Genomic DNA, 16,775 nt, shown 5'->3' with positions numbered 1-16,775 from the left:
GTTGATAACTGTACAATTGAGATACGTTTTATGAACTTCTTCCTCAGTAAGAGAGAGTTTATCAGCTGACAGACGTCAGTGTTTCAATATTATTATAAATTTGAACTGGAGAGGCAGAGTTGTTGGGAATATTTCTTAAAAGATGTAGCACGTCTATCAACGAAACCGCGTAAAAGGCAGTTACGATTTGTTCTAGAGCGCTGCTGCAATGTTTGCGCTACTATGGAGTTGGTCTAAAGCAAGATGTGTAAGAAATTCAGAATAATATGCACTCCGTCTTCAGGCCACAAGTGGCCCATCGGGACCATCCGACCGCCGTGTCATCCTCAGATAAGGATGCGGATAGGAGGGGCGTGTGGTCAGCAGACCGCTCTCCCGGTCGTTATGATGGTTTTCTACGACCGGAGCCACTACTATTCGGTCGAGTAGCTCCTCAATTGGCATCAGGAGGCTGAGTGCACCTCGAAAAATGGCAACATTGCATGGCAGCCTGGATTATCACCCATCCAAGTGCCAGCCACGCCCGACGGCACTTAACTTCGGTGATCGCACGGGAACCGGTGTATCCACTGTGGCAAGGCCGTTGCCCCAGAATAATATACCTAGCCGTAATTGCGTACCCTACAGAACTATAGTTGACCAGTAGGAAATAATGACCTAAGTACATTAGTAATTAGAGACAGAATGCAGAATGACATAGAAGGAGCAGAAGAACAGCAAGGATTCAAGATAAACGGGAGCGCAATGGATGTTATTTTCGCCCTAATACAAACTGTCGACAAATCCATAGAGCTTAATAACCGAACCTAGCTATGTTTCGTTGACTTGTCAAAAGCCTACGACAGGATTTGTAAAAAAAAAAAAAATGATATAATTCAAACCTTAAACGACAAGACAGTACGAGTGTAGTGATAGAGAATTAAAACACATGAAGAATTTACAGATGAAATTATAACGGATAAAAGGATTATACAAGGAGACTTGTAAGCCCACTACTGTTCAGCTCAATAATGGACCCATCATTGATGAGATAAGGAAGAAACCAGGTAACAAAATGGGAAATACACTGATTAGCCAGAACATCATCTACCTACTGGTCGGTATGTCCATCTTTGTCACGAACAATAGTGGCGCCGTGTCGTGACACGGAAACAACGAGGCCTAATTACCTTAAATTCCGGGGAAGGGGGCGATGAGCTATGACGCCACGTTCAAGCACATCCCAGATGTGTTCGATCGAGTTCAAATCTGGTGAATTTGGGGGGGGGGGGGGGAGAGAGAGAGAGAAGCACTACAATCGGAACTCGCCACCGAGTTAATCGATACACTTCATCTCACTACTGACCTTGAGATATGGCCACTATCTTCTGAAAAACGCCACTGCCGTCGACAAACATTTTCGCCATGAAGAGGTGTACGATACTCCTTGGCCATCATGGTGCCCTGCACGGGCTCCACTGCACCCGTGGATGCCCACGTGAATGTTCCCCAGAGCATAATGAAACCCCCGCCAGCTTATCTCCTTCCGGTAGTAGAGATGTCAAGCAGAGTTATTCTCCTGGAAGACGACGGATTTTTGTCCTCCCATTGATATGATGAATGAGGTATCTGGATTCATCAAACCACGCAATGCTCTGCCACTGGGCCAGCGTCCAGTGCCGAGGTTCACATTCCCGATTCATTTGTAGCTGCCGATGTCGTGGCGTTACCATTGGCACATGCATGGTTCTCGACTGCGGAGGCCCTTCTTTAGGAGTGTTCGGTTCACTGTGTGTTCAGACACATTTGTACTTTGCACAACATTGAAGTCTGATGTTAGTTCCGCCTCAGTTCGCCGCCTGTCCTGTTATAATAGTCTGCCCAGCCTACGACATCCGACATCTGTAATGAGGAGTGCCCATCTAACCCCACGACGTCTGGGCGTGGTTTCACCATGTGTTGGAAGCACTCACCGCAGCATTCCCCGAACACCCGACAAGTCGTACAGTTTCCGAAATGCTCGTGCCGAGCCTCCGAGCCACCACAGTCTGCCCTCGGTCAAACTCAGGTAGATCGCGCGCCTTTCCCACCCCGCACACGGACAGCACTCTACTCATACTACATACACCGTGACTAGCAGTCATTCATCGTCAGGTGGTTCTGCTATCGCCTGGACGGGTTTGTGTCGGTGGTCATAAAGTTCTAGCCGATCAGCGTAAAGTGATAAATGTAATATTTTATGTTGATGATGCTGTACTGATAGAAAATAACGAAGTTAATTTACGAAGGTTACTTCAGCGATTTAATAAAACGGCTAAGCAATATAACAAGGAAATATCATCTAAAAAAGGGGCCAGGTACTATGAAAAGCACGTGTATAACACAAATCAGATACCGATTATATCAATTTAACAAGTGGTAAGCTTTATTTATCTAGGGGTTGTTTTCACCAGCTATAAAGACAAGGAAGTGGAAAACCAAGCCGGCCGCTGTGACCGAACGGTTCTAGGCACTTCAGTCTGGAACCGCGCGACCGCTACGGTCGCAGGTTCAAGTCCTGCCTCGGGCATGGATGTGTGTGATGTCCTTAGGTTAGTTAGGTTTAAGTAGTTCTAAGTTCTAGGGGACTGATGACCTCAGATATTACGTCCCATAGTGCTCAGAGCCATTTGAACCATTTTTGAAAAACCAAGTGAGTAAGATAGAATGGGTAGCCGGATGGCTGCAGAATACCGTATGGAGAAACAAATTTATGACAACTGTGGGCAAAATAAAAAAATATATAAAACAATGGTGCGCCCTGTTATGACATATCCAACAGAAACCAGGAAAGACATGAAAAAGTTAAAGCAAACGTTTATGGCTGTCGAAATGAAGGTACTAAGACAAATCCAAGGGTAACCATGTGAGAAAAAAGAACAAATGTATGGATAAGGGAACGATGCGGAATACAACGTATAAATAGATGGATGAAGACAGGGGCAAGAAATTGGATCAATTGGAAAGGATAGGCCCCCTAACATTCGTTAAAATTTTTCAACGTGGACGACTACAAGGGAAAAGATGACTCTAGAGACGGGACTGCAGTTGGTCCACATCCACGGAATGAGGCAGACAAACAGGTGCAACTGCCATCAGAAGAAGATGACGAAGCCCACGGAACATTTCCAGTGCGTTAAAGCGTCGCTTCGGGTGAGCCTTGAGCGGGTGTGAAGCTCTTATAGAAAGGCTGCGGAAGAAGGAGAAGAACGCCGCGGCGACGCAGGTGCGTGGAGGCCGTAGGCTGCCCCGAAGGCAGCGGTGAACTTGGGTCCTGCCGCGTCCCGCTGCGCTAACGGTGCCCCGTTGGCCTCCTTCCGAGACTCAGACGAGACGCTGCGCGCCCGAGTGGCTTTCTCGTTTGCACCTGCCGCACTGCTGCCAACCTCGCAGGTGTCTGCTGGCTAGGCGGCCCCCCGTTCTGTTTTGCATCTGCTGACGTTGTGCACCTGTGCAGTGGTTTTAAAGCTACGATGCACTGCGTCTATCTTCAGGTTTATGAGGCTTGATAGAGCATACTCCACAAGCCACCTACCGGTGTGTGGCGGGGGATACTTCTAGTACCACTAACTGATACCCCCTTTTCCTGTTGCATTCGCGAATGGCGCGTAGGAAGAATTATTGTCGGTTTTGCTTGTATCGGCTATAATTTCTTGAATTTCATACAAATTTACTGGTCTCATAACGATATGATTTCATGTATACAGTCCGGGCCAAGGTGGCTCAGTGGTTAATGCGCGTGCCTAGTAAGAAGGCTAGATTTCCAGTCTTCGTACAAATTCTCACTTGCCCCTTCAGCCTATGACATAAAATCATTCTTGAATTTTCTCGTCTGGTCAAAATGGTTCAAATGGTTCTAAGCACTATGGGACTTAACATCTGAGGTCATCAGTCCCCTAGACTTAGAACTACTTAAACCTAACTAACCTAAGGAAGTCACATCCATGTCCGAGGCAGGATTCGAACCTGCGACCATAGCAGCCGCGTGATTCCGGACTGAAGCGCCTAGAACCGCTCGACCACAGAGGCCGGCTCGTCTGGTCATTTCGTGGGATGTATGTGGGAGGAGGTAATATGTTGTTCGACTCTTCCTACAATGCACGACGCCTCCCTTGTAGCTTCTGCCACTGGAGTTTGTGGAGCAACTCTGGAACGCTGTCACGCCGACTAAACGATCCAGTAACGAAACGCCCAGCTCTTCGTTGGACCTTCTCTCTCATGTATCAGTCCTAAGTGGTAAGGATCTCAGACTGACGAACAATAATTAAGAATCGGCCGAACAAGTGCCTTGTAAGCACCTTGCTTCGCGGATGAGTTATGTTTCCTTTAGAATTTTGCTGTCAATCTTAGTGTGGCGCCTGCTTTTCAAAAATGGTTCAAATGGCTCTGAGCACTTTAGGACTTAACATCTGAGGTTATCAGTCCGCTAGAACTTAGAACTACTTAAACCTAACTAACCTAAGGACATCACACACATTCATGCCCGAGGCATGCCCATCGGGCATGGGTGTTGTCCTTAGCGTAAGTTAGTTTAACTTAGGTTAAGTAGTGTGTAAGCCTAGGGACCGATGACCTCAGCAGTTTAGTCCCATAGGAACTTACCACAAATTTCCAAATTTCCAGGACAATACGACACCCCACATGTCCAGAATTGTTACAGAGTGGCTCCAGGAACACTCATCGGAGTCTGAACACTTCCGCTGGCCACCAAACTCCCCAGACATGAACGTTATTGAGCATATCTGGAATGCCTTGCAAAGCGATATTCAGAAGATGTCTCCACCTTCTCGTACTCTTACGGATTTATGGATAGCCCTGCAGGATTCATTATGTCAGTTACCTCCAGCACTACTACAGACATTAGTCGAGTCCACGCCACGTCGTGTTGTGGCACTTCTGAGTGACTCTCCACGATATTGGACAGGTGTACCAGTTTCTTTGGCGCTTCAGTGTATATGGATTTTCTGTTTTAAATATTAATAGAAATCAAATTTTAGAAAGTCGCCAATTCAGTGAACCCACTACAGGCATGAACTAAAGTTTCAACTACTGAGCCGGCCGCGGTGGCCGTGCAGTTCTAATCACTTCAGTCCGGAACCGCGGGACTGCTACGGTCGCAGGTTCGAATCCTGCCTCGGGCATGGATGTGTGTGCTGTTCTTAGGTTAGTTAGGTTTAAGTAGTTCTAAGTTCTAGGGGACTGATGACCTAAGATGTTAAGTGCCATAGTGCTCAGAGCCATTTGATCCATTTCAACTACTGAACCCGTGTATGGACGAAAACAAAACGTGATAAGAACAGTGTGAGAACGGCGCATATGTGAAAAGGGTTTCATCCCTTTTCGGTGGCAACCGACAAGAAACCGTAACGAATGGAACCGCACATGTGTGAAACGGGTCTAACAGGTTTTATTCGGGTCCCATATCATCTCTGCCACGTTGGCTTGTCGATTGTACAGGACGCCGACAGAAACGCACGGAATGCGGTACGCGGTTACGACTGAGAGATCACACGGTGTTCAGTTAGGGTAGCCGTCCGAGGTTCCTATGGCGTACCGGCGCTGTCGCCAATGGAAATTCGCTCCGGCGCGGAGGCCAACGGACGCTTGCAGCCCTAATGGGCGCTGCTTGTGCCGCCGGAGGGACGACCGTCGACAATAATTAACAGCGACTCTTCAGTGGGCGGCATGCGGACCTTTGTTAACGTGCTCACCGCCTCCCATCAATTTATCATCGGACACACCAATTAGTTGGCATCGATCGCGAGCACAACTTGACCGTGGGACGGGGGCTTATTCATAGGTAATCGAGGCCCGACAAGACGATGTTCATTAACGGCCAGTCGTGTGGTCAATATTGCAAGGCGAGTGTGGCGGACCGCACAAACGCCACGCACTACTTTCCTCCGTGTGAGTGAGTACGTGTGTGTGTCCCATACCGCAGCCTGTTTGCGTTGGTTCTCCGCGTCCCGAACAGTAGCGCCTTTCGGGGACAGCCGACGCACCGCCCGCGGGGATCAAAATGTTTAATTCATGTGGCCGGAAATCCAATTTTCCACGCGGGTAATTTATCGTTTCGGGAACCATTTCGCGTGAAAAACCTTTGCGAATACAGTGCGCGACGCGCGGGCCGTCGTCCGCGCCGCCCGGCAGGGAACGGGTTTTGCGGACGGCCCGCTCGATGACGGCGCGAATTCGTAGTGTGAACACACGGGGCGTGTTTAACGAGCTGGCGTGAGTCACGGCGGAGCGGACTGGAGGCGAAAGCCGCGGCGCTCCCGTGGGCGTGCTGCCGCAGCGGACAAAGCGCGCGTCACGTCCCAGCGAGGCGTGCCGCCCGACCTCCGCTCTCGTCGTGTTCACACAAATGGGCCGGTCCGCGGCGGTAGCGTGCTTCCCGCTTCGTGGAAGACCCACAGCATCGCCGTCAGACCGAAATATTCCGAGCAATTGAAGGTGTTGTGTAGCACGAAATTGGAATATAATAAGGAGAAAAGTTACAGAGTCTACCATCCCCGAACATGTTATTGTTGTGGTCTTCAGTCCTGTGACTGGTTTGATGCAGCTCTCCATGCTACTCTATCCTGTGCAAGCTTCTTCATCTCCCAGTACCTACTGCAGCCTACATCCTTCTGAATCTGCTTAGTGTATTCATCATCTCTTGGTCTCCCTCTACGATTTTTACCTTCCATGCTGTCCTCCAATACTTAGCTGGTGATCCTTTGATGCCTCACAATATGTCCTACCAACCGATCCCTTCTTCTAGTCAAGTTGTGCCACAAACTCCTCTTCTTCCCAATTCTATTCAATACCTCCTCATTAGTTATCTGATCTACCCATCTAATCTTCAGCATTCTTCTGTAGCGCCACATTTCGAAAGCTTCTATTCTCTTCTTGTCTAAACTATTTATCTTCCGTGTTTCACTTCCATACATGGCTACACTCCATACAAATACTTTCAGAAACGACTTCCTGACACTTGAATCTATACTCGATGTTAACAAATTTCTCTTCTTCAGAAAAGCTTTCCTTGCCATTGCCAGTCTACATTTTCATCCTCTCTACTTCGAGCATCATCAGTTATTTTGCTCCCCAAATAGCAAAACTCCTTTACTACTTTGTCTCATTTCGACTACATTCCATTATCCTCGTTTTGCTTTTGTTGATGTTCATCTTATATCCTTCTTTCAAGACACTGTCCATTTCGTTCAACTACTCCTCCAAGTCCTTTACTGTCTCTGACAGAATTTCAATGTCATCGCCGCACCTTAAAGTTTTTATTTCTTCTCCATGGATTTTAATACCTACTCCGAATTTTTCTTTCGTTTTCTTTACTGCTTGCTCAATATACAGATTGAATAACATCGGGGAGAGGCTACAACCCTGTCTCACTCCCTTCCCAACCACTGCTTCCCTTTTTATGTCCCTCGACTCACCCACCTGGTTTCTGGACAAATTGTAAATAGCGTTTCGCTCCCTGTATTTTACCCCTGCCACCTTCAGAATTTGAAAGAGAGTATTCTAGTCAACATTGTCAAAAGCTTTCTCTACGTCTACAAATGCTATAAACGTAGGTTTCCCTTTTCTTAATCTAGCTTCTAAGATAAGTCGTAGGGTCAGTATTATCTCACGTGTTCCAATATTTCTATGGGATCCAAACTGATCTTCCCCGAGGTCGGCTTCCAGCAGTTTTTCCATTCGTCTGTAAATAATTCGCGTTAGCATTTTGCAGCCGTGGCTTATTAAACTGATAGTTCGGTAATTTTCACATCTGTCAACGCCTGCTTTCTTTGGGATTAGAATTATTATATTCTTCTCGAAGTCTGAGGGAATTTCGCCTGTCTCATACATTTTGCTCACCAGATGGTAGAGTTTTGTCAGGACTGGCTCTCCCAAGACTGTGAGTAGTTCTAATGGAATGTTCTCTACTCCCGGGGCCTTGTTTCGACTTAGGTCTTTCAGTGCTCTATCAAACTCTTCACGCAGTATCATATCTCCCATTTCATCTTCATCTACATCCTCTTTCATTTCCGTAATATTGTCCTCAAGTACATCGCCCTTGAATAGACCCTCTATATACTCCTTCCTCCTTCTTATTTCCCGTCTTTGCTTAGAACTGGGTTTCCATCTGAGCACTTGATATTCATACAAGTGGTTCTCTTTTCTCCAAAGGTCTGTTTAATTTTCCTGTAGGCAGTATCTATCTTGCCCCTAGTGAGATAAGCCTCTACATCCTTACATTTGTCCTCTAGCCATGCCTCCGAACATACCCTTGCATTTTTCACATTTAATGTACAAAGCAAGCACTTGTTTTGTGAAACCAGTCTTCTGACTGGTTTGATGCAGCCCGTGACAAATTCCTCTCCCGTGCTAATCTCTTCTTCTGAGAGTAGCAGTTGCACTCGGAAGTCCTCAGTTATCGGTTCCCATGCACCAGCATGTGTTTTGCACAGTTCTTGGACTACGGACGATTTGTAGACCCAACAGAGCGATTGTCTTACTGTAACCATGCTACAGTATAGGGTCGAAGTCCGAATTTACACACTTCCTTCATGTTAGGCAAATGGAGCAATCGGTTGCTTGTTTTTGCATCGTATGTGATCTACGCTCCACCTGTCGTGCTGCATAAACTGTGAATTCCTTCGCTACAAATCCAGACTCTTTTTTTTCAGATTGCGTCACGTGATATCAGTCTACCAAATTTTCAACAATGTTCTGCAGCACCAAGTCTTTGAACACTTCAGTTCTCTTTTCTGTTTTCCCCACCGACCACGATTCTCTTCCAATGCTGAGCTCCAAACGGACGTGCTCAGAAATGCTTCCTCAAATGATGGCCGATATTTGATTCAGGAACACATCTTTTGGGCAGGGATGCCTTCTTTACCGGTGCTATTCATCCTTGCTTCGTCCGTCGCGGTATTTTACTTCCAAACTACAAGAATTCTTTCTTATCGTCTACTATCAATTTTCATGATGAGTTTATCATTAATATTTGTTTTTCTGCTTCTCATTATTTCTTCTGTTTACCCGAAACCCACAGTGTGTGTTCATTCGACTGTTCATTCCTTTTGACAGGTCTTGCAATTCTTCCTTATTTAAAAAAAAAAAAAAAAAAAAACGGTTCAAATGGCTCTGAGCACTACGGGACTTAATTTCTGAGGTCATCAGTCCCTTAGAACTACTTAAACCTAAATAACCTAAGGACATCACACACATCCATGCCCGAGGCAGGATTCGAACCTGCGACGTTAGCGGTCGCGCGGTTCCAGACTGTAGCGCCTAGAACCGCTCGGCTACCCTGGCCGGCTGCTCATTTTCACTGGAGACAGCAAAGTTATCAGGACATCTTATCGTTGATATCGTTTCGCTTTGAATTTTAATCCAACTCGTGAACCTTTCCTATAATTCCGTCGTTGCTTCTTCGACGTACAGGTTCAACTGTAGGAGCGAAAGATCACATCCCTGTCCAATCCAAGCACTTTTTTCTTCATCCTCCGTATCTCCCTTTCTAGAGTCTACTCAAAATATATTTTTTCGAGTCGACTCCTTTATTACTAGCTTACATGTTATAGGAAGGAAGAGGAAGTAAGTTTGAGTTTAACGTCCCGTCCACATCGAGGTCATTAGAGACGGAGGACAAGCTGGAATTGCGTCAAGGATGGGGAAGGAAATCTGCCGTGCCCTTTCAGAGGAACGAAGGCATTTGCCTGGACAGATTAGGAAAACCACGGAAAACATAGATTTGACCCGTCGTCCTTTCGAAAGCGAGGGCAGTGTGCTAACTACTGCTCCATCTCGCTCTGTAAATGTTGTCAAGACGTTGCAGAAGCCTCTCAAATGAGACAAGAAACGCAAATGGTCCGCCTCCTAGTGAGCGGGGTGTGGGTGACAGTGCACGCAGTCAGAACTACTTACGTGGATCAAACGTACATTACAATTAAGAGGATATGTGGCTAGATTGGCTCACTATCAACATTTAGTCAGGATGAAAGAAAGAAATACAGTTTCCAAATTTACCTTGCAATATCTATTCCAAAAGAGGCACTTTAAATATGGAACAATGGCTACGACTCACTTATATCGAAAGTAATGATGACTGAACCAAAGATGGGTACGCATATCGTCATAAAGACGAGTTTTAAATATAGAGCAGATGTGCCCAAAGGACGGACGTTGGTCTGGGGTTATGCTAGAGATTAAGGCGTTACGGCGGCATCTCACAACCAGACTGTCCACGTTCTAACCTAACCTAGAACCCTAGACCCCAGATGAGCTTGATATTGTTCTGTCACCACGACTAATACGAGGGGCATCAAGCACTGCAACACTTTTTTTTCTGAAAGCCGGTTGGTTTAACTCAGGATTACAACACGCCATACTGTTCTCCATTTTGACTACAACACCCTATTTTCCAACATAAATTGCGTTCATTGCGATGGTCTCCCGCCACCTTACGGGAAGGTTCCGATCTTTACGCCCGCATGGTACCATTCTACTTGATAGCCGCGTGGTCTGAGGCGCCTTGTCACGGCCCGCGCGGTTGCTCCCGTCAGATGTTCGAGTCTTGCCTCGGGCATGGGTGTTTGTGTTGTCCTTAGCGTAAGTTAGTTTAAATTAGGTTGAGTAGTGCGTACGCATAGGGACCGAAGACCTTACCACAAATTTCCAGTTTTTTTCCATTCTACTTGTCGACGTCGGAGCCAATGTTTAGCTGCGTTATTAAGAAAGAACTTGCCTCCTTCTAACAGCCGTGTACCGCAAGTCTCTAGAGGAAAGGAAGGTTCCAAATGATTGGAAAAGACCACAGATAGTTCCAGTTTTCAAGAAGGGTCGTCGAGCAGATGCGCAAAACTATAGGCCTATATCTCTCACATCGATCTGTTGTAGAATTTTAGAACATGTTTTTTGCTCGCGTATCATGTCATTTCTGGAAATCCAGAATCTACTCCGTAGGAATCAAAATGGATTCTGGAAACAGCGATCATGTGAGACCCACCTCGCTTTATTTGTTCATGAGACGCAGAGAATATTAGATACAGGCTCCCAGGTAGATGCCATTTTCGTTGACTTCCGGAAGGCGTTCGATACAGTTCCTCACTGTCGCCTTATAAACAAAGTAAGAGCCTACGGAATATCAGACCAGCTGTGTGGCTGGATTGAAGAGTTCTTAGCAAACAGAACACAGCATGTTGTTCTCAATGGAGAGACGTCTACAGACGTTAAAGTAACCTCTGGCGTGCCACAGGGGAGTGTTATGGGACCATTGCTTTTCAACAATACATGTAAATGACCAAGTAGATAGTGTCGGAAGTTCCATGCGGCTTTTCGCGGATGATGCTGTAGTATACATAGAAGTTGCAGCATTAGAAAATTGCAGCGAAATGCAGGAAGATCTGCAGCAGATGGGCACATGGTGCAGGGAGTGGCAACTGACCCTTAACATAGACAAATGTAATGTGTCGCGAATACATATAAAGAAGGATCCTTTATTGTATGATTATATGACAGCGGAACAAACACTGGTAGCAGCTACTTCTGTAAAATATCTGGGAGTATGCGTACGGAACGATTTGAAGTGGAATGATAATATAAAATTAATTGTTGGCAAGGCGGGTGCCAGGTTGAGATTCATTGGGAGAGTCCTTAGAAAATATAGTCCATCAACAAAGGAGGTGGCTTACAAAACACTCGTTCGATCTATACTTGATTATTGCTCATCAGTGTGGGATCCGTACCAGGTCGGGTTGACAGAGGAGATAGAGAAGTTCCAAAGAAGAGTGGCGCGTTTCGTTACAGGGTTATTTGGTAAGCGTGATAGCGTTACGGAGATGTTTAGCAAACTCAAGTGGCAGACTCTGCAAGAGAGGCGCTCTGCAATGTAGTGTAGCTTGCTGTCCAGGTTTTGAGAGGGTGCGTTTCTGGATGAGGTATCGAATATATTGCTTCCCCCTACTTATACCTCCCGAGGAGATCACGAATGTAAAATTAGAGAGATTCGAGTGCGCACGGAGGCTTTCCGGCAGTCGTTCTTCCCGCGAACCATGCGCGACTGGAACAGGAAAGGGAGGTAATGACAGTGGCACGTAAAGTGCCCTCCGCCACACACCGTTGTGTGGATTGCGGAGTATAAATGTAGATGTAGATGAACCTCCCCATCATCTACATACTGCTTCCCGCGGAGTTCATCCTTCATTGGCGACACAGACCATTCCAGGTGTAGACTACGCTCAGTCGGATAAACGTGGAGAAAGTATTCTTACGTGGCCTGTTGAATGAACCGTCCAAGTGTCGCAAGATAACGTGATATAGTGAAACCAGCCGGAACTGAAATGAAGGATGGACAGGTGGGTAACTGCACCCAGCTTCTCCAGCACGCTGGTCAAATGACACTGTGCTACGTCACTCCCTTCTGCTAGCTGTCGTAACAGCGGAACACGCAGTTGGGAGCTGCGCAGACGGCTGCAAGGCGCCGTAGCGGTCGTGCCGCGCCGAGGAGAAAGGCGAGGCCCCGTGACGTCACACGCTCCGAGTACCACGCCCTTACTGCCGCGCACTGTGTCCGCAACACGGCGTGCTTTTCTATTGTTTTGCGCCAAGCAGTCCGTATACCGGGCACAGCATATCACAAAACACTACTACGAGCATTTGCTTAACAGTTACCGGCATCTAGCAGCAAAAACACGCACCAACAAAAGTTTGTTGATTTCGAAATTCATGCCACAGGAAACAAAGAATTCTCTGAAGCACCGATATACGAAACCTGTTAAATTCCGGAACTAGCTCCACAAATTTTTTCTATGGTTATCTTTTACTTATTGTGCATGGTCTCCTTCGAAATACTCTCCTCCACATTTGGTAAACCGCTCCCAAGGCCGTTTCAACTTACGGAAGCAGTCTTCGAACGCGTCTTGCTGGATCATGCGGAGCGTCGTCTGCGAATTTTTCTTTATCTCGTCTGTCGTTGCTAATCTACGTCCTTTCAAGGTGGTTTTGAACTTTGGAAGTAAAAAAAAAAAAATCCGCAAGGATTTTTGTAATAGTCATGTACCAACAGGGATGAATGTGCGGGTGTATTATCGTGATGCATGAGCCATGAACTGTCTCGTCAAATTTCAGGCAGTTTCCTTTTCTTACATTTTCTCGCCGGCGTCGCAACACGTAGCGATAGTACCGTCGATTAACAGTTTGTCCCTGTCCCACTAATTTCCGAACTAATCCTACCTGTAGGTAGCGCTGATGGCAAATGTTCGACTCAGGCGTGACCTTCACACCGGTCCAGGAACAATCACAACAGCAACTCTGCTGTGCGGAATATCGAAGTGATTCCAAAATTTGGTGATGTGTGTAGATGCACAAAGTTTTCAGGTTATGCATCTGAAAAAATCAGCAGAAAATACCTTGTTTTGAGGTTAAAAATCCGGAAAAAATGAGCAGAAAACCCAAGTCCTCGAAAATGTGAAATAGACGAAGAAACATACTGTGAACGCACAGTCAACTACACGAGTCATAGAACTGTAGAGCTTGAAACGGTCCAATTACATTTGTTATCTCCCCTTAATTTTATATTTTAAGGAAAGGGAATATAATGAAAGGCTGCTGCTCCACATAAAGCATTGAGATGTTTAAGAACCCACCCATCATCTGAGGAATAACGATAAAGATGCGAAAAGAATAACAGAACACGACGGCTGAAAAAGGCTTATACAAAGCCTATACGATCAGTCTGCGCTCCTCCACAATAGAAGAAAAAAAAAAAAAAAAAAAAAAAAAAAAAAAAAAAAAAAAAATAACGAAGCTAGTATTCAGCGTTAGAAAGTGTTCGTGAAAGCTTGACGTACTAACTGGAGGCAACTGTCTTTTATTATAGCGGACTGTAGCTTTAATTTTGATATTGATCGCAGGTTTCTGTTTTTCAGTGGATATCTCATCGTAGGTGTAGAGCATCTAGTCTTTCATACGTTCTGCATAATGGTTAGTGACGTATGGACGCTGTAAACAGGACATGAAACAGACTGGTTTCCTCGTAATTGATGAATCTAAAAGAAAAAGTACTACAATAGATCACGTTAAGCGACATTACTGAAACATATTTGTTATGCACTTTCAGTGTGTATTGTACGAAGATAAACATATTAATAAATCCAGAAAATAAAATGTCGAAATAATTTCCAGTGTAATAGTTCAGAATATTCTCCCTTACCCCCTTACTCCACCATAAAACGCACATTACTCGTGATGTCTACAAAGCACTTCAGCTGAATTGCGATTTGGTTCAAATGGCCCTGAGCGCTATGCGACTTAACTTCTGAGGTCATCAGTCCCCTAGAACTTAGAACTACTTAAACCTAACTAACCTAAGGACATCACACACACCCATGCCCGAGGCAGGATTCGAACCTGCGACCGTAGCGGTGGCTCGGCTCCAGACTGTAGCGCCTAGAACCGCACGGCCACTGCGGCCGGCTAAATTGCGATTCCATTTGTCTTTCTGTTATATTTTCTGTTTCCAAATTTTAGTAGACACGCCGCAAAGTTGAACAAATTATCTGAAGAACAAAATGAGAAACTCTTAGGCTCTGTGCGCACGAGCGAGTGACATCCGCGCGTGTTCCCAGCGAGATCGTGGCGTCCGAAATGTTTTCAGGACAAACACGACGGCATCGCAGTGAAAATCGCGCAACGAGTATGCAGGTAGGCAGAAGAAAGCGTGCAGTGTTTGTTTATTTCGTTTACGAATACATTAAGAAACGCAACAACTGGTTAGTTCACGGCTACAGTCACCCATAAAAACCAAAGCCTATGCGATGAATCTTTCAGTACCGCCTAATCTGTTCTTATTTTGTCCTAAGGCGGTATACCGGAACTTTCCTTCCCTACAAGAAACGGAGCTTTAACCACCCAAGTCGTGCGCGAAGGTCCGTGGAGTGCGCATTTGGAATTTTAACTAATAAATGGAGACTATTTCACAGGCATAATCAGTGTTAAGCTGGATTTACTGTTAGCATTATCCAGTATTGCTACTGCCTTTCCAGAGATGGTTTCAACTTTGGAGATACTTTAAGTATCCAGAGGCTGTGTAATCTGGACAATGAAATCTCATCAACCTAAGCCAGATGTTCACTTAGCAATGGAAGCAATATTTTCAGGTTCAAATGGCTCTGAGCACTATGGGACTCAACTGCTGTGGTCGTAAGTCCCCTAGAACTTAGAACTACTTAAACCTAACTAACCTAAGGACAGCAAACAACACCCAGCAATATTTTCAGGGATTGCTTTATAGACAGTGTTGGAAAAGTACCATGGCAAGACAAATCCATGTAAATGTAGTCGGTTACAATCGTAGTGAATCAATTTATTGCCTGGCCTGAAAGACTGTTTAATTTATTTCAGTTCATAAATACATGTAATTTCGCGTTTTATAGCTGCTATATAATAAAGCGTAGATTACACTGAAGTTTCGAAAGAAATTTATTTTAAACTGTTATTAACTGTAGATTTGCTCATTCAGCTGAATGGGATCACGCCAAGCAACAAAGCATTGCTGTTCAGCGCTATTTAAAGATTTGAATTACCACATTAGAGCAAAAACGACACCACTACAAAGCAAACACAGATCAACAGTGATATTTACATCTTTTTTTCTCTTGATCTGGGTGCGCAGGAAAATCATCACAAAACTGTTCATTCGCGCAATTGAAACTATGCAACTCTTTTCTGATCCGATCGTGACACACCTTAGCGATGCATCCCATAATTCCGGATATTTCTTCATCTCCATCTACAGATACAACCACATTCCGCGAGCCACGTATGATGCGTGGCTGGAGGAACCCTGTACCACTCCTAGTCGGTTCCTATTTTATTCCACTAGCAAATAGAGCGAGGGATAAAGAACTGTCTAAAGGCCTCAGTGCGAGCCCTAATTTCTGTAACATTCTCTAGCCAGCCGCTGTGACCGAGCGTTCTAGGCTCTTCAGTCTGGAACCACGAGACCGCTACGGTCGCAGGTTCGAATCCTGCCTCGGGCATGGATGTGTGTGATGTCCTTAGGTTTGTTAGGTTTAAGTAGTTCTAAGTCTAGGGGGCTGATGACCTCAGATGTTAAGTCCCATAGCGCTCAGAGCCATTTGAACCATTTTTGTAACATTTTCCTCATGGTCCTTATGCGGAATGTAAATTGCCGGCAGTAGAATCGTTCTGCAGTCAGCCTCAAATGCCGGTGATCTAAATGTTCTCAATAGTGCTCCTCGGAAAGAACGTCGCCTTCCCTCCAGCAATCCCATTTGAGTTCAAATGGTTCAAATGGCTCTGACCACTATGGGACTTAACATCTGAGGCCATCAAGTTGCATGGGGGCTTAATTATATATTATGCAAATATTTTCAAGTTTTCTAGCTGACTGTCCGGTTACGCAGTCTCGTAACCGGTTGGCCCTGACTGGTATTAATACGCAATCTGACTGCATAGAATAACAACAAAGAATGAAAGAAAACTTCCGTTAACACAATTAATTAAGTCCCCAGTAACTATAAAAGCTACGAAACAACAAAGCACAAATGTAACTGTTCTGTGTGTGGAAGTGTGATTCAACGTACACATCTGGCACGGTTCTTCCTCAATACGACAAGATGCTTTAAGCACCATTTACACTGAAGTAATTTAAAAAAAAACAGAAATACTATAATTGCACATAAAAACCAGAATTACAGTCTAATACATGAACACAAGCCAAATGCTTTGTTGACTGAACCTGTGACCAA

General features: G+C 45.4%; 1 protein-coding gene across 1 annotated transcript in view; it reads right to left on the bottom strand.

Annotated features, from left to right (window-relative positions):
* Positions 1-6,528, bottom strand: part of LOC126092810 (hemicentin-2) — a 209,040-nt gene extending 202,512 nt beyond the window's left edge. The window contains exon 1 of the mRNA XM_049908539.1: positions 6,117-6,528. Within this exon, the coding sequence (XP_049764496.1) occupies positions 6,117-6,528 (412 nt within the window). The remainder of the gene's footprint in view (positions 1-6,116) is intronic.
* Positions 6,529-16,775: the final 10,247 nt, after the last annotated feature.

Source organism: Schistocerca cancellata, chromosome 7 (genome assembly GCF_023864275.1).
Source record: "Schistocerca cancellata isolate TAMUIC-IGC-003103 chromosome 7, iqSchCanc2.1, whole genome shotgun sequence".
In the NCBI taxonomy this organism is placed as follows: domain Eukaryota; kingdom Metazoa; phylum Arthropoda; class Insecta; order Orthoptera; family Acrididae; genus Schistocerca; species Schistocerca cancellata.
The sequence above is the reverse complement of the archived record's forward strand: the minus strand, read 5'-3'. Positions and strand labels throughout refer to the sequence as shown.